The sequence below is a fragment of the Lynx rufus genome, unplaced genomic scaffold (genome assembly GCF_022079265.1).
Source record: "Lynx rufus isolate CCGP_SWC_20201006 ecotype Redwood Valley unplaced genomic scaffold, mLynRuf1.p SCAF_8, whole genome shotgun sequence".
Taxonomy (NCBI): Eukaryota; Metazoa; Chordata; class Mammalia; order Carnivora; family Felidae; genus Lynx; species Lynx rufus.
The window spans coordinates 50,494,767-50,514,004 of NW_025814896.1; the positions used below are offsets into that span (position 1 = coordinate 50,494,767).

Sequence of the window (19,238 nt, forward strand, 5' to 3'; positions counted from 1 at the left end):
TAATCTAAATAATAACCCTATAACTATCAAAAAAAACCCCTTGAATCTGTATTTTAAAAACTTCCAAAAGGTGTAAGGGTAATCTGGTTGTATTGTCTGTCACTCTACTGATCACCAGGGTTGATTCAGCTGATCTGACTTGGCTGGCTGGGTGGATCCCCTTCCTCCCTTGCTGCTCCATGTGCACCCTCCCCACACTGCACGTGCAATCAAAGAGGACCACCCTCCCCACTAGAGAAGAGCCGTTCCTCAGTCAAGGGTATACAAATGGCTGTACTGGAACCTCCAAACAAGCTCTTGAGGCCCATGTGCAGCACAGCATAGGGCAGTCAAATTTCCAGGACTCCAAACAATTCCAAATGAGATGCTGCATGTGGCAGGCTGCCTTTCTTAAAAATAATAAATAAATACTTCCAAAAACCAAATCAGCCACCCCAGATGGCTTTACTAGCATATTCTATCAAAAATTTAAATTAGGGGCGCCTGGGTGGCGCAGTCGGTTAAGCGTCCGACTTCAGCCAGGTCACGATCTCGCGGTCCGGGAGTTCGAGCCCCGCGTCAGGCTCTGGGTTGTTGGCTCAGAGCCTGGAGCCTGTTTCCGATTCTGTGTCTCCCTCTCTCTCTGCCCCTCCCCCGTTCATGCTCTGTCTCTCTCTGTCCCAAAAATAAATAAACGTTGAAAAAAAAATTTTTTAAAAAAAATTTAAATTAGAGGGGACCCTGGGTGGGTCAGTTGGTTAAGGTCCCACTTGGGCTCAGGTCATGATAATTGCGGTTTGTTGAGTTCCAGCCCCGCGTCAGGCTCTGTGCTGACAGCTCAGAGCCTGGAGCCTGCTTCAGATTCTGTTCCTTCCCCTCTGTCTGCCCCTCCCATAATCATGCTTTGTCTCTCTCTGTCTCTCAATAATAAACAAACGTTAAAAAAACTTTAAAAAATTTTTAAATTAGAAATAACACCAATTCAACACAGTACCATCCAGAAAATAAAAGAGGAGACAACCCCTCCCAACTCATTTATGAGGCCAGCATTACGCTTATAACAAAACCAGCCAATGACAATATAAGACAAAAACACTAAGATCAATATCCCTCAAGAATATAGATGCAAACTTCCTCAACAAAATATTAGCAAATCAAATATAACAATATATAAGAATAATACACTATGAGGTAGGTTTAGGCCAATTCAATGTAAGGCCGATTCAACATTCAAAAATCAACCAATGATTGATCATAACAACAGACTAGAGAAGAAAAACTACAAGATCACAACAATGGATGAAGAAAAAGCATGTCAAAACTTCAACATCTCAGGGAAGTAGGTGGGGGCATAAGTGAAATAGGTGAAAGGGGTTAAGAATACACCTATGATGATGAGCACTGAGTAATGTATAGAATTGTCGAATCACTATATTGTACCCCTGAAATTAATGTAACACCGTATATTAACGCTGTTATTAACACTGGAATTAAAAAAAAATAAAATAAACTGGGCACTTGGGTGGCTCAGTTGGTTAAGCATCCAACTTCGGTTCAAGTCATGATCTCATAGTTCATAAGTTCGAGCCCTGCATCAGGCTCTCTGCTGTCAGCACAGAGCCTGCTTTGGATCCTCTGTCACCCTTTCTCTCTGATTCTCTCTCTCAAAAATAACTAAACTTAATAAATAAATAAATAGCCACAAAACCAAAAACCAAAACCAACCAAAAAAAGAGTACACTTATCTTCATGAGCACTGAGAAATGTATAAAATTATTGAATAATTATATTGTATACCTAAAATTAATAAAGCACTGTGTACTGATCATACTTGAATAAAGAAAGTTCATGCCAAAAATTAAAAAAAAATTTAATATCTATTCTTGATAAAAACTCTCAGCAAACTGAATAGAAGGGAACTTCCTTAAGTTGATAAAGGGCATCTACAAGCCTACAGCCAACATCGTACTTAATAGCACAACACTGAATGTTTTCTCTGAAAGACTGGGAACAAAGCAAGGATGTCCAGTCTCATCCCATCTGTTCAGCATCATACTGGAAGTCCTAGTCAGTGCAATGAAGAAAAAGGCAACAAATGGCACACAGACTGGAAAGGAAGAAATAAAACTTCCTATTCACAGATGACATGTCTATGTAAAAAATATCCCAAGACATCTACGTTAAAAATCTCCTCAAACTAGGGGCATCTGGGTAGCTCAGTTAGTTAAGTGTCCAACTCTTGATTTCAGCTCAGGTCATGCTCTCAAAGTTCGTGAGTCCAACTCTTGATTTCATCTCAGATCCTGCTCTCACAGTTCGTGAGTTCAAGCCCCACATTCGGCTCCATGTGCTTCACAGCGCAGAGCCTGCCTGGGTTTCTCTCTCTCACTCTCTCTGCCCCTCCTCTGCTCTCTCTCTCTCTCTCTCTCTCAAAATAAATAAATAAACATTACAAAAAAAAAAAAAACCTCCTCAAACTTATAAATGAGTTTGGCAAAATCAAAGAATACAAGGTCAACATAAAAAAATCAATCATATTGCTGTGGACTTAAAACTAAAATTTATAAAACAATATTATTCATTTTTCTGCAAAAAAAGTGGCTACTTAAATATAATCCTAACAAAATCTGCAGATTTGTATGCTGAAAACTACAAAACGTAAATGAAAGAAATCAAAGAAAATCTAAATAAATGGAGACACATACTGTTTTTATGGATTAGAAAACTCAATATAATTGTCAATTCTCCTCAAACTGAGCCACAGATTTAACCTAATTCCAACAGAAATCTCAGCAGAATTGATATAGACAAGTGAGTTTTAAAATGCATACAGAAAGGCAGGGGCGCCTTTGTGGCTCAGTCTGTTAAGCATCTGACTTCGGCTCAGGTCATGATCTCAATCAGGTCATGAGATCGAGCCCTGCATTGGGCTCTGTGCTGACAGCTCAGAGCCTGAAGCCTGCTTTGGATTCTTGTCTCCCTCTCTCTATGCCCCACTTGCTTGTGCTCTGTCACTCTCTTCTCTCAAAAATGAATAAACGTTAAAAAAATTTTTTTTAATAAAACACATACAGAAAGGCAAAGGAACTAGAATACCCAAGAGTATTTCAACAAAAAAGGAATGAAGCTGGAGGATTAATATTACCTACTTCTAAGACTTGGTTTAAAGCTCTCACATCAAGGCAGTGTGGTTTGGTGAATGGATAAACAAATACATATCGTCAGTGGAAGAGAATCCAAAGAATCCACTATCAGATTCACAAATACAGCCATTTGATCTTTGACAAAGTTGCAAAAGAATTCAATAGAGTAAGAATAGTCTCTTCAACAAATGGTACTGGAACACTCAAACATCCACATGCAAAGAGGAAAAAACCCCTCAGCGTAAACCTTATACCTAGTACCAAACTTAACTCAAAATTTATCACCACTCTAAACATAAAATGTAAAAGGATAGCACTTTTGGAAGAAAACACAGCAGGATATCTTTACGCCTGGAGTGAGGTGACTTTTTAAATAAGACACTAAAAGTAAAATCTATACATCGATAAATTGAATTTCAACAAAATTAAAACTTTTTGCTGTATCAAAGGCACTGCACAGAGAATGAAAAGACAAGCCACAAACTGTGAGGAAATCGTTGCTAACCACATATCCCACAAAAAGTCTGCATAGATGATATATAAAGAGCTATTAAAAACTGAACAGTTAGAGACAAGGCCTGCATGGTGGCTGAGAGCCCTGGAATGGATAATGAGACACCGAATGTTTCCTTTTGACTCTTCCCTTTCAACTCTGGAATGAGAGACTTTTAATACCCAGATTAATGGGGGACATGCAGATTTAGGGTCCTGGGGAGCCTTTTCCCCGTCTCCCAACGCATGTCAAGGGCAGTCTTCTTGGGGTCCTTGTGGCCAGCCAAGATGGTTGCCCCCCCAGGTGAAGTCTGTGTGAGGGTGGTCCTGGAGTTGCACATATGGAGTGCATCCTGGGGCTTCCAGCGCTAACCCAAGTGAGGTGAAGCCACTCTGGTCCTGAATACAAGGATCCACAGATCAACATGATAATTACCGCAAGCCCTTGTCTGAGCAGAGAAGTATGAGCAGAAACTCAGGAAGACTCAGCTTATCAAAGCTGACCCAGCAACAAAAACAAGCTCTGTGTATGAAGACCCAAAGATCAGTAAATTCACCAACATGATGATGAAAGGCGGAAACGAAGTACTGGCCAGACCCCTCATGATGCACACTCTGGAAACTGTGAAAAGGAAGCAGTTTGAGAAGTACCATGCTGCTTCTGCAGAGGAACCGGCAACCATCAAACATAACCCTTATGCCATCTTCCACCAAGCACTGAAAAAACTGAGCCTGGATGGGCTGGTGATTGAGCTGGTATCCATCCTCAGAGGTGGCCATTTCTACTAGGTCCCTTTGCTAGTAGCCGACAGGTGTCGTTGCTTCCTGGCCACGAAGTAGATGATTCCTGAGTGCAGGGAGGAGCAGCACTGGCAGATGCTGATGCCAGAGAAGTTGTCACATGAGCTGCTGGAAGCTTTTCACAACCAGGACCCTGTGATCAAGAAGAAGCATGACATGCACAAGATGGCTGAGGCCAGCCGAGCCCTGGCTCACTACCACTGGTGATAGAGGGAAGATGGAGGCTCTAGGAGGAGCCCAAAGCTCTCTGCTGCAAGAAATAATGGGAGCCACTGTCATGGTGAAAAACAGTTGTGGGTTAAGAATGTAGTTCCTTTTTAAAGGCAGGCAGGCCTCATAAGGATGAAACAACATATTTATATTGCCTCTTAGTCCTTTCTTTGGGAGCTAGAACTTGCTCTTCCTGTCCCATCTCCTTACAAAGAGGGAACATGTCAATTTCAATTTCCCTCAGGAACACTAGGGCCCATCCAACCTCCCTTCCCTCAATTCAGGCTACAACTTAGGATGATACCAAAGGAAGCAGTTTTATTATTAGAAAAGGCTTATTAGAAAATTCTCACCCTGGACTGGTATAGCATGTGATGTAGTATCCCCATTTACTAAAATTGACTGGAAATATAAAAAATAAATAATAAAATAATAAAATAAAATATAAAACCCAATTAAAAAAAAACCTTGCACAACACTAGAACTGACCACACTTCCAAAGAAAATATACAAATGGAAGTAAGCTCATGAAAAGATGTTCACCATCATTCACCAATAAGGAAATGAATATTAAAACTGTAATGAGATACCACTACATGTCTATTAGGATAGCTGACATTAAAATTTTTAAGAAATTCCAATACCAAGAACTGGCAAGGAGAACAAATGAAATTCTCATACAGTACTGCTGGAAATGCAAAATGGCAAAATTACTCTGGAAAAAAAGCAGTTCCAAATTAAACAAATACTCAGCAACCCTGCACACTATTATTTACCCTAGGAAAAGTGAAAACACATTCACACAATTCTGTATACAAATGCCTGTAGCAGCTGCATTTACAACTGTCAAAAACTGGAAACTACCCTAATGTCCTCCAACTGTTTAATGGATTGACATCCATCCTCACCTGGAATGCTACTCATCAATAAAAGGAAGAAATTGTTAATACAAGCAACAACACAGATAAATACTGAGAGAAGGAAACCAGTCTGGAAAGGTTACATGCTGTAAGAGTCCATTGATATCACATTCTGGAAAAGGTAAAATTACAAGGTCAGCAAACAGGTAGGCAGGAGTTAGGACTTACAACCGGGCAGCAAGGGTATTTTTTGGATAATGCAACTATTCTGTTCTTACTGTTGTGACAATTACAAATCTATATGTGTGTTCAAAGTCTCAGAACTGTACACACACACACACGTCAATTTTAGCATATGCATTTTTTTTTAAAAAGGGAGGGAGGTCATTTTCCAGAAACTTCCACCTTTAGCCCTGTAACAGAAACCTCTCTGAAGGCAAAGGAACACCAGGGTTGGGCTGCTGTCTTAGAATGGAAAAAACAGAATAAAACATGTATTGAATTTCAGTTACTTATTCTGCTGCAGACTTATAAATTCTAGGGCATTTATACCTAGTTTTATTGAACAAAATAATTTCAGGTTACCTTTGAGGGCCTGGGATCATTCACTTCTCAAAAGGTCTCAACCTCACTCCCATCCAGGCAGCAACAGTGTGGAATGCTGGTGTGAGAAGCTGGAATCTCCCTCCCATCCCACAGCAGCAGCTTACACCTCCACCAAATGGCGGTAGGTGAGTCACCTCCTCCTGGGAGGCCACCAGAAAGAAAAGGGGAGATGTGGGTGCAGACAGATCTCAAGAGAGATAAACAGGCACCGAGGACTAGTAACCTAGATTTCTCTTTGAAGTAAAAGGCGAGTGCTTGGCACTAGAGCAAGCAGGGAGGCTTGCCGTGCAGACTCTTTCCTGAATGTTGTTGGGCAACTTACATCCAGGAATGTGAGCTCACACCTTTATCATTTGAGAAATGTTATCACTAGCCACAGAACCACTCAGAGCTTTATCAGTTAGCCAGGTGGAGCATCTGATTCTCCACCAAATGCTAGAAATTCCAGAAGAGAATTCACATGAACACTCTTTTTTTTCTTTTCTAAAATGTCTGAGAACCTGAGATGGTGGATGTTACTTGCATGTTACTGTGAAAGCACCATGTTCATGCATTATTAGCAAGGACAGACTGGGAGGCCAGCAGAAGGCACATGCTGCTGCTTGCTTCAGCATTCTCACTCCAGCAAGAACAATGTCTTCAAGAGACCCAGGGAAGGAAGCTGATGACCTAAGAGCAGAATCTTGCTTTTCATTAAAAAAAAATAAGCAAATGTTTAATAGGCACAGAAACCCAAATTAAAACAATTTAAGAGTTTTTCACACCAGGGGGCACGTGACAGGATTCCATGTGTCTGGCACACTGCTGTCAAGGCCTGACTCTCTGGCACCACCTCTCCCCTGCTCTCCCTGCACCGAGGAGCCAGTAAGGAAGTTCTGCAATGAGAACCCATTGCAGTTCTGCAATGAGAGACCCCATTGCACACTCATCCCAACCAGCAATGTGACTAGACAGTGGTAATCATTGGCCGGTTGTGAGAATGAAGGGAGGTGCACACATTTTATATGCACAGAGAAGAAAACAGGAAGACTGAAATTCTTCATAGAATGCTACTTATAAGTCTCTAAATGCTCAGAACAAAATCAAAAGCCTAACAAAAGGGAAACACCTCAGCACACCATGGAATATATCAACAGACAAGCTTGGGAACTCCATCAACACACAAACACTTGTCCATTAAAAACATCCTGAAGCAGTACTACCAACAATAGCCCAAGTATGGAAAGAGCCCAATGTCCATCGATGGATGAATGGATAAAGCAGATGTGGTATATATATACAATGGAGTATTAACTTGGGAATCAAAAAGAATGAAATCTTGCCATTTGCAACTATGTGGATGGAACTAGAGGGTATTATGCTAAGTGAAATTAGTCAGAGAAAGACAAAAATCATATGACTTCACTCATATGAGGGCTTTAAGAGACAAAACAGATGAACATAAAGGAAAGGAAACAAAAACAATATAAAAACAGGGAGGGGGACAAAACAAAAGAGACTCATAAATATGGAGAACAAACTGAGGGTTACTGGAAGGGTTGTGGGAGGGGGGATGGGCTAAATGGGTAAGGGGCACTAAGGAATCTACTCCTGAAATCATTGTTGCACCATATGCTAATTAATTTGGATGTAAATTTTAAACAATAAAAAATAAAATTTAAAAAACACCCTGAAATTATTGCAGTGATGACATCAACCAATCAAGCATGTGTTACTTCTCTAAAGAAGACATCCGGATGGCCAACAGGCACATGAAAAGATGCTCAACGTCGCTCCTTATCAGGGAAATACAAATCAAAACCACACTCAGATATCACCTCACGCCAGTCAGAGTGGCCAAAATGAACAAATCAGGAGACTATAGATGCTGGAGAGGATGTGGACAAACGGGAACCCTCTTGCACTGTTGGTGGGAATGCAAATTGGTGCAGCCACTCTGGAAAACAGTGTGGAGGTTCCTCAGAAAATTAAAAATAGACCTACCCTATGACCCAGCAATAGCACTGCTAGGAATTTACCCAAGGGATACAGGAGTACTGATGCATAGGGGCACTTGTACCCCAATGTTTATAGCAGCACTCTCAACAATAGCCAAATTGTGGAAAGAGCCTAAATGTCCATCAACTGATGAATGGATAAAGAAATTGTGGTTTATATACACAACGGAGTACTACATGGCAATGAGAAAGAATGAAATATGGCCCTTTGTAGCAACGTGGATGGAACTGGAGAGTGTGATGCTAAGTGAAATAAGCCATACAGAGAAAGACAGATACCATATATTTTCACTCTTATGTGGATCCTGAGAAACTTAACAGAAACCCATGGGGGAGGGGAAGGAAAAAAAAAAAAAAGAGGTTAGAATGGGAGAGAGCCAAAGCATAAGAGACTGTAAAAAACTGAGAACAAACTGAGGGTTGATGGGGGGTGGGAGGGAGGGGAGGGTGAGTGATGGGTATTGAGGAGGGCACCTTTTGGGATGAGCACTGGGTGTTGTATGGAAACCAATTTGACAATAAATTTCATATATTGAAAAAAAAAAAGCATGTGTTAGATTGCAGACACCAGTGATGGGGGGATGGGTGTGGGGTGGGGAGGATCGCTGAAATTAGCAGAACAAAGCAGAAGTCTAGCACACATTCATGTTTCAACTCCGCAAAACATACACTGCACACAGAACCTGGAGAGTAATAAGGTCTTGGTTAATGCATGCATTTCCTTTAAGTACCTAATTTATTATTTTTTGAAGTGTGTGCACATTTTGCCATTATGATGTCTCTTTTTTTGAGACAATTGTTGCTATTTATTTTTATTTCGGTCAAGTGACCTTAAAGGTTGAGGGAGAAAAATAAAAATAAAAAAGGGCACTAGGAGATTTTCCTAACACTCTACTTCCAGGTGTGTAAGTCCTGGTGTCTACTCTTTGCACAGTCAGAGCCATTGGAAAGAGGTCTCTACTTCTGACCCCTCAGTAGGGTCCTCACTTTTGCTACATAATCTTTTGATAACAGAAAACTAGTATTTCTTGAGTTCATCACATAATGGGCACATTCCTAAGCACCTGGGAATTTATTAGCCTTGGGAGGGAGGCACCATTGTCATCCCCATATTAAAGGTGATGATATCTAGGCACAGAGAGGTGAAGTAATTTGTCCAAAGTCACAGAGCTGGTAACTGAACACACACTGAGGTCTAACTCCAGTTAGAACTACCAACCTTTACATTTTGCCTCATGCCTATTAATAATATCCAAACATACAAAATAATTTGAATATTTAAAAGAAAGTTTTTCCATGTCCAGAATATATGGGGAAATGTCTCCTCCAGCTCTAAACCAAACCAGAAAGTCCTAATGTTATACAAAAATTTTATATTACTAAACCTAATTACAAGGAAAGAACATTAACTTGAATAGTCCCCCAAATTACAAAGCAATACTTCAACCAAACATTCCATGTCCCAATTCATTTTTATTCATCTGCTATGAAACAGTGAGACACCTTCTCTTCACCAGAACCAGGGTATAACCTTTGTTTCATGTTGGCTAAATAGAAAATAAGAGAGGGGTGCCTGAATGGCTCAGTCGGTTAAGTATCCAACTCTTGATTTCAGCTCAGGTCATGATCTCAGGGTTCGTGAGATTGAGCCCAGTGTCAGGCTCCACAATGAGTGTGGAGCCTGCTTAAGATTCTTCTCTCTCCACCCCTCCCCTGAATACGCATGTGCATTTCTCTTGCTTTCTCTCAAACAAAAAAAAAAAAAAAAAAGAGAATAAAATAACACAGCTGATAACATTTATTTCGAAAACCATAACAGTCCCCCCAACTCATTATTGTCCTAACTTTCACATCTGAAATTCCAGCATGCAATTAAGAGCTAAAGGCACATGTTGATCCTCTCTGTTCTTTACACATATTTAAAAGTCCACAGAATCTGACAGTGGATTGAATATTTTTGGTTTCTACTTCCAAGAAATCAGCCTGCTGTGAAGGTCAGTGTCAATATCAAGAACTCAGTGACCATAAAAGCAGATTCAGAATTGCTAAGAAACTCATCTTTAATGAAGATGAAACACAGCAGTCCAAGAATCCAGGTCATGGAGAAATCACCGTTATTTTGCTATTCCAGTTGCTTGAAGTTCATGCCAAACAAAATAAACTAAAATAAAATGTTATAATCCTGGGCTTATGCAACCAGCCAGCCTTTGGATGGAACCATTTCCAAGTCTGACACACATGGGGCTCAAGAGCTAATGAAACTTGATGCACTGACACGGGGTTTCCAACACTGCAGGGACCAGTGGCCCCAGTGCAGAGAGGAGCTTGGGAGCACCAGGCCACTACAAGTTCTATGAAACGTGCCTGTGCCTGGTGGTCTCTGTGAGCACCAAGTGTAAAAATCAATCCCACCCTGTCTCCCCCCAGAACTGGACCCAGAATAGGAAAGAAATCCGGGAGCAAGCGCTAGGAGTCAAGAAGCAGGAGCCCAGCCACAAGCCAGGCCTTCACTGACACATGAGCTCAGGGTCATCTGCTTAACAGGAATCAGCTATTTGAATGATTATAGTATAAAAGTCTTATCAAAAAGCTCTCTCATTTTAAGTCACAGAATTTTGGAGTTTTATGGTACTTTAAGTTGCCTTGTCCATTATCTTAGCAGACTTGGGAAAGCCATTCTCACTTAAAAAAAAAATGGAGAAAATAAGGCACAGACATTTGGAGCCCAAAGACACTTCAAGAAATGGGCAGCACTAAAACTAGTATCCATCCTGAGGTAAGACTGGGTAAGGGCCTCACATCAATCTATCTCACTCATGCAAAGGGAACAGTTCCCTATGCTCTTCCCACGGGGTCATTCCTGGGCCATCACTGTCTCAAAATTATGTTTCTGCTCCCTGAAACAGGAAACAAAGGAAGAGCAGTTTAAAGTGGTAGAGGTGAAGACAGACATTCAGCCTGGAATGTGTTGAGTTTGAAATATCAATGAGGCGTGGAGGGGAAATGAGCAAAGGCACCTGGATGTCTGGCCTAGTGTGAAGCATGAGGAATGGAAAGCTGTCACACGAAACCACTAGAAGGACTGTCTTCTTTTTCCCACCTCTTCAGACAAGAAAGCCAGAGAAAATACCACAGTTCATCAAATCCAAGATGCCACTGATTCTAAGACCAATGACTAAAAAAGAAAAACTGCTATCAAATCTGACACAATGCTAAGACAGTGTTGACTGCAACAGGCATCCCAAATTCAGAGACATTGTAACATGAAAAATTAAAGTGAGGTATTTAGATTGCAGTATATACAGGGTAGACATCTGTTTTTGTACCTTTCTATTCTGATATAATATCAACTTTATAGAAAAATAACAAGAACAGTACATACAATTCCCAAATACCCTTTATGCCTGGAGCTTCACCGATAAACCGTTTTCACTTTGCCCCATTTATCACACCCACTGTATCATTTTCTCTCTCCAACTCTGTCTCTCCTTCCTCAGATTATTTCATACTGCACTTACTAAACTGAAGGACATAGTGATATGTACAATGATCAAATTCAGGAAACGTATCACATCACTAACATTTAAATTTTGTCTATTGTCCCAATAATGTCCTTTATAGCTCTCCTGCCCACTTCCTGACTCCAATCAAGTAGTGTACACAGGTGTCAGGTTCTTTTAGTCCTCTTTCAACTAGGATGGTTCCTCAGTCTTTATGTTTTTTTTACCTTAAAATAACTAAAGACTATAGAAGTCAGTTATTTACTCTGTAGAACATCACACAAATGGAGTTTGTCTGATGTCTCCACACAGAGACTCAGGTTATGGCGGGAATACCCCCAGGGTGAGGTGGGCGAGGTAGCATCCTTCTCAGTACCTCTCATCAGGAGGCACACACTGTCTCTTTACAGGTGATCTTTAATTTTCATCACTTAGTTAGGACAGCATCCAAAGCAGGCCAGCTACCTTGTATAAGAAGTTGATTCATAATGCGGCGCCTGGGTGGCTCAGTTGGTTGAGTATCCAACTCTGGATTTCGGCTCAGGTCATGATCTCAGGGTTCCTGAGGTCATGTGCATGCTCTCTCTCTCCCTCTCTCCCAAAATAAATAAATAAACATTAAAAAAATTTTGAATTATGAGAATTTTAATAAAATCTACAACATCAAAGTCTTTATGTGTACAAGTTGAAATAATAAAAATTCAAAAATAATTTAAAATGTGTCAAGAACTGCTTAATTTTAAGGCCACACTTTTGCTACAAAGCAGGACTGGCTAAATTTGAATTAGCAAGGACCCCTGCAAACATCCTGTTTGAAGCAGTTTTCTGAGAAGTGCTATTGGCACTTCGGTTCTTATGAGCAGGCCACTAATGTAGATCGTGGAGTTTAGAAATTGGGCATCTATGTTTCTAGCCAAGTCAAGAGGCAAACTCACCATTACTTCCCTTCGTTTAGGTCCTTGGGGAGTGGTGACTGCACTGAAGTCTGACCACAAAAGCAGTCACCTGAACCCAAGGAGCTAACTGGCTGAGCTGCAGCTGGCCCTTAGGAATCAGCTTCCTTCAGGCAGAAGGCACTACCCTCCCTGTTATCACAGGGACAATGAGCTCTCAGTTTTATTCCCCATCCACATGGGGACATGAATACCCTGACTATGTCAGGAGGAGGCTCATCTGTTCTGTAGTTTCTCCCCAGCCGGGGACCTGGTGGTGCTGCCTACTCTTGCCCACTTTTGTCCATGTTCATGAACACAGCCAGAAGCCTGGAGTCCACATGCACTGGCAGTCCTAACCCCTCCCTCCTCAGGCCACCTGTGTATAGCCAGGGCAGGTAAATACGTTCTGGATACCTTGAGCTCTCCCTGGGCTGTGGCAACCTGTTGTTAAAGTCTAACAGAGCAGACTACCCTTTTGATTTTTAAGTAATGTATAACTATTTACAAAATTCCTGCGCCCTTAAACTAAACTCTAAATCAGTGAATGCTTCATTATATTACTTCATGTTGGTTCTTGTGTTTATGGCTTTATGCCATCTGTGACCCTGAAGGAGACTCCACAGGCCCCTGGTGTGAACGGCGCTCCTAGGAAGTTGCCCTGGCAGGACCACATGGTGGCTACACTCCCAATCCCAACATCAGACTCCTCTTTTTAAATTTATTTCCATGAGCATGCACACACATGGTGCCCACCAATGCAAAGCACAACTCTTGCTTACAAATGGAATTTGACTTGCTAATTCCCTTACCTCCCCCTCACCTCACATATCTAGACAGATTGTGGAAGTCAGTTTTATATCAGCACTGAAAACTCCTGACTTTCTTTTTCATGTACAGAAATGATCTCGTTGCTTAGGCAGTGACATATGGTAGAAATCTCACAGGCTAGAAGGCATGGAATCTGCAGACAGCCTGTCTAGATCCCTGTGCACCCTTCAGTGCCATGTGATTCTGAACATAGCAGGTAGCAAGCCTCTGTCTTCTAGATGGGGACAAGAGCATGTCCCAGCTCAGCAGACTGCTGTGAGCACTACACGGAAGAATTTACCAAAAGCAGACAACAGAGCCGGCACACAATAAGAGCTCAATTTAAAATCAAATCACCAAGAGATCAGCGATCCATTTCTGACATCAGCATGACCAATGCACAAGCCATGCAGAGGGTCCAGAGGACATACTCTACCTGTACAGTGAGTTACACTAGCTCTCCAGTGATTAGGTACCCACAGAATGCCCTCCCACAGCCCCCATGCACCCTGCCTCCTTGGAGTAGCAACAGGGAAGTATGAGGCCTGTCACAGACCAAGGTGAGCCCCCTTACAGCTGATGACTGGTTCCATGGTCCAGAAGGCTACTGAATGTGTTACTCCTTATTCTTGAAGAGACACAGAAACCAACCTCCCTCTTCCTTCAGATGTAAAACAGCCACTACCAACATGTGTGAAAGAGGAGCAACCTAGGCCCCCAGTTGCTGATTCAGCCACTGGAACAACTCATCCTGAAGTCCTATACTTTCCTTCCAGGACTTCCCTACCTGTTTAAGCCAAGACTGAGTTGGGTTTTCTTTTCTTTTTCCTTCTTTCTTTTTTTTTTTTTTTTAAACTAATTTATTGTCAAGTTAGCTAACATACAGGGTATACAGTGTAATCTTGGCTTTGGGAGTAGATTCCCATGATTCATCACTTACAACACCTCATCCTCCCCTCATCCTCCCCTACCCTCCGATCAACCCTCGGTTTGTTCTCTGTACTTAAGAGTCTCTTATGATTTGCCTCCCTCTCTGTAACTTATTTTTCCTTCCCTTCCCCTATGGTCTTCTGTTAAGTTTCTCAAATTCCATATATGAGTGAAAACATATCTTTTTCTGACTGACTTATTTCACTTAGCATAATACCCTCCAGTTCCATCCACATGAGTTGGGTTTTCCATCACTGGTACCTAAAAACATCTCAATTGATACGCATCCACAAATGTAAAAGTTTTCACTTCAGTGAAAAAACTAGACATTATCAAGAGAGATTTTCCTTCAGATCTTTAACAATAACAATAAACAACCACTTTGAGAAGTTCCAATACCAAAATATTAACTTATTAAACAAAGAAGATCCCAAAATAAGATAACTGGGTTATAAGAGCCGCTGTCACATCATAAAAGGTTCTGCTACTTTCCTCTCATGAAACACAAAGCAAGTCAATGCACAAAAGCTGGTATATACCAGTGCCTCTCAAACTTGAGTGTATTAGAATTACCTGGAGGATGTTTATTTGAGAAACCAAGGATTCCAACTCAAGGGAGACTATGTACCCGTCTTTGAGAAACAAGAAGCCATTATCTCTTAAAGTTTAAGGAAGGGTTAAAGAGGGTTCAGAGAAACAGATGAGTACAACTAGGCAGCAGCAGGTGCATGCTCTAACTTTCATCAAGATGTTAAAAACACAAAACACCACCCAAAAGACTCCTGGGTTCACAAAAACAAACAAACAAAATACAACATTTAGAATCCTTCAGTGGAGAAGTCTCACCAGGAGGCTCAAGGTTAACCCAAGGATGGGGAATGGAAAGCCTTCTGCTACTGCTGCCCTCCAAATAGCTCCAGGTAGAGTCTGACCCAAAGTTTTGGCCTCCTGCTTGTGATTAACCAAATATCTGGCCTTGAGCCTGAATTCTTAATTTGTACTTGAAGCCAAGGACTGAGCTAAGCCCAAATCTAAAGTTCAGTTACAGCCACTACCACTCAACCTGTTACAGAATGACCATGGAATCAAGAGCAAAGTGGATGTGGCCTTAGTGTTGCCCTTCTAAGTCAGAGGGCACTGTTCCCCTTCTAGTCAGGAGCCACACAATTCCCCCTGACTACCCCTCTGAAACTTCTAGTTCAAAATGTGAGGCCAGGAAAATGTTTTTGCCTCCTTATTATAGACCTTTCTTGAGCCAGGGAGGGAGAGAGATATCTAGCAGCCACCTGTGCATAGTAAAATCCAAAGGTAAGTGTCCAAGGTAGAAAGAATATGGTTAGAGGGATCTCTCCTCTCACATGCCCAAATCCCAAACGCCACATGTTCCATCTTCCACCCCCCCACACACAAAATGACTCTCCACAACCAGCACCTAAAGTCACTCACCATAAAAGGGTGAATACTCTGAATACTTTGAATACTTAGAATTTTGCAACTCTACTATTACTCTTTTTCACCACCAAATGTTCATAAGGACTAAGGAGCAGAACAAAAGACACACTAACACTAAAAGGGATTTCAACATACTGTTGGCAAATGACTGTGTCAGTTAAGTCACCTCTGAGCAGCCCTGCAAATCACAATGTAAAGAGATAAATAGGACTTAAAGAAAAACGGTTTTCCAGCAAAGATTATATAAAGTCCACAACTTAAAAAATGTTGAAACCCTAACTTTTCCTTTGTGATATGTTCTTTTTCTAATATGATGGTGTTAAATGTTACATGAAGTTCAGGTTCTTCGGAGAAGGCTTGTTATTTTCTCATTCTGCATATATGTAAGCACAGAAGACCCACTTCTATTTGCCAGTACAGGCTAGTTCAATCTGTAACAGTTTAAACCACCAACAGATGATATGTATGTAAGCCAAACAAAAGGCACAGCACAGTGGTACACTGCTTCTTTGCCTTAGCATTTTTCTTTTAGGATACATACTCTTGCACACAGTTCATAAAATTGTGGGGCTGCTTAGTGTCCTATTTAACAAATTTTAACTGAATTTTTTGGTTTTTTAATTTTCTGCTTTGAAAAGTATTTCGAAGTCCAATGTGGAAAACGTGGTAAAGGCCTTTAAGAAAAACTCATGGTCACCCATAATTCCTCCCACCTATTGACAGTGCTGGCGGTGAAACCTTGAGCAACACTTGACCCTCTCCAAGCCCTCCAGCTCCACAGTTCTTTCTTTGGACCCCATTCCCACCCCCCACTGAAGGACGGCTTGGCCTAAGTCTCCAGGGCATGATTTATGAGTGTGAAACACCAGAAGAGATTAGACAGACTCCTACTGAGATTTGTGACTGAGCCCACCAATGGGAGGAAAAGGACGATCCTGCCAAACAATTGGTAGGACACATAAAATTTCCAACAGACTTTATAGTCCCTGACAATGGCGTGTTTCAAACCGTTTTCCCAAGCGCAAACTCGCGATACAACAAAAGAAAGGTACATCCTAAAAACTTCCTATATAGAAGGATGCAATCTTATCTACAGGAGATCATTCTGTGGAGGACGTGGCCTGCTCAGAGGAACCAGGCCTCGAGCTCTGCAGGTGATGGGAGAGGCTGAGGGACACGGCGGCGCTGTGGGCGTTCCAGGGGCCAGGGCACCCGGCAGCTGCGCGTCCGGGAAGGAAAAGTCAGCGCTGCAGTTGTGGCCGCGGCTTTCGCTACACCGTTTAACCTCGGCATCATCAGTGAGGGCCACTGCCCTCTCCCCGATGCCGGACTGCTCGCCAGAATGTTAGCGTCCACTTCAGCAGAGGGGCCAAATAGCTGCAAAACTCGTTCCGAGGAGCACGCACACTGCAGGAACGGAAACGACTGTAGAACCTAGTTTTCAAAGGTTTGGTCGAACAGCGGGATTCCCGCGGATACGTTCTTTTAAAGTGACCCCTGCACCAGCCCTCCAAGGTGACGGAAAAAGGAGGCTAGCATGTCAGACTTACCCAACCTGGGGCCCCTTACCCAGAGGGGAAGGGAGGACCCGGACCCCGCGAAGGAGCCGGTTCCGGGCGCCGAGGCGAGGGCGGGGGGGTACCGTAGGGTTCTCCCTACGACCCCGCCCCGCTCAGAGTCGCAGGGCCCCGGCCCCGCTAGTTCCCACAAGCCCGCTGCCTGGGGCGCAGCCCGCGAGACGCTGGCCTCTCTCCTCCGCGGCCCCAACCAGGGTGCTCGCAGCCGGGCGGGCCGCACGTGCCGCGGAGGCGCGGGCCCCACAGCCCCGCCCCAGCCAAGCTCACCTGGGCAGTGGGTGCCTCTGGTCTCCCCCGCGCTTGGGACACACTGGCGCGAGCCAAGGGCGCTGGCGCGCGCACTGCACGCACCCTGCGTCCTGCCGGCAGCTCTTTGTGTCTGGAGGCCCCGACGCCGTGTTCCCGCAGCCTCTAGGCACCGCCCCCTAGGCCTCCTAGCGCCGGGCGCGGCGGGCCCCATCCGAGCTGGCGGGGCGGGAGGGGGCTGGGTGGAGGCCGAATGGGCGGGGCGTGAGGGCGTCGGGGCGGGGCGAAGCGGGTGGGCGGGTTTGGGTGCGGCGAGTGGGGTTCCTCCACTGCCTCCAGGCGCAGCTCACCTTCAGCGAAGTGTTTTCTGTGGGGTTTGGCTGTTCGAAGTCCTTGCTCCAGCATCCTCTTCTGGGAACAACCCGAGGAGGCAGGCCAGGTAGTAGTTAATACCCCAAATTCGCAGTTGAGGAAACCGGAAGACATAAAACTAATGGTTCCTGTCTTTCCATCATATATCAAGTGAAATCTTTCTTGACCATGTACTAGTAGTGCCAGGCGTAGTCCCATGGAGCAGTAACCATGTGGGGAGAATTGGCAAAAAAAAAAAAAAAAAAAAAAAAAAAAAAAATTCCCTGCCCCTCATGGAGTTTACATGCCCGAATACAACTTAAACGCTTAAGTGAAATATACAAGAGATGATCTAAGGAGTGCAGGAAGTTGGCCAGGGAAGGTCAGAGAGACAGTGACATTTTAAGTGAAGGCCAGAAAGAAGTGAGTGAGGGAAACAGGCAGCAGTCCCAGGGAACAGCTGGCCAGGCCTTGAGTCTAGAGGATGAGTCTACAGGGTGAGTTTCTTTGTGGCTGGGAAGAGTGGTATGGGAGGAGTGTGGTGTGTGAGGCGAGAAAGAAGTGAGAGATAGGTGAGAGGTATAGGGCCTTGCTGCCCCTTGTAAGGGCTTTGCTCCTACTCTGAGACTGTTTAGTAGAGGGAACTTGTGGTCTGACTTAAAATCGCTCTGGTCACTGGGTTAGAGCAAGGGCAGGGGTGAGAGCAAAGGTTGAAGTAAGGAGACCATTAAGAAGTGATGGCAGTAATTAGGCTGAGAGGTGAGGGTGGCTTGGACCAGGGTGGAGGGGATGAGGAGTGGTCAGATACAGAATATGTGGTATTTGGGGTGGTCCAGCAGACAGAAAGTGCCTACAGATTGGAGGTGGGTTGTGAAAGAGAAAGGGTGACTCCAAGACTTTGGCCTATGCAACAACAGTTACTCATTTTATGCTGGGTTCTTTCTATGCACAACCTCATTTTAATTCTCACAATGATCCCAGGACACAGTTACAACATTGTCATTTTACAGAGTAGGGGAAATAAAGCTTAAGTGGTTACATAGTATGCTGGGATCCATATAGCTTCCAGGTCCCAAAATCTGGTCCCAGAACTTGCACATGCTCTGACCAGCAGATGCTGCTGAGCTAAGACCTCGGGCTGCATCCCCCTTCTCCCTCCTCCCTGCAGTGCTCTCAATGTCCCAACTATCCTTCCAGTCATCACATCAAGAGGATCGTCTTCATTTCTTATCTTTGTGGCTTCAGGGCATGAGCCAGCTGCCTTCTGGGCCCCTGACACAGCCATCCTATTTGTCCATTGGCTTCTCTATTCCTTCCCAATGCTCCCTTGTGGTCTTCCTTTCCTCATCCCT

The 19,238-nt window shown here is 43.3% G+C and overlaps 1 protein-coding gene and 1 pseudogene across 1 annotated transcript in view; one reads left to right on the forward strand and one right to left on the reverse strand.

Moving 5' to 3' along the window:
- Positions 1-17,749, reverse strand: part of NINL (ninein like) — a 175,163-nt gene extending 157,414 nt beyond the window's left edge. Inside the window, exon 1 of the mRNA XM_047068429.1 lies at positions 17,557-17,749. Within this exon, the coding sequence (XP_046924385.1) occupies positions 17,557-17,749 (193 nt within the window). The remainder of the gene's footprint in view (positions 1-17,556) is intronic.
- LOC124503191 (28S ribosomal protein S7, mitochondrial-like) lies at positions 3,956-4,622 on the forward strand (annotated as a pseudogene).
- Positions 17,750-19,238: the final 1,489 nt, after the last annotated feature.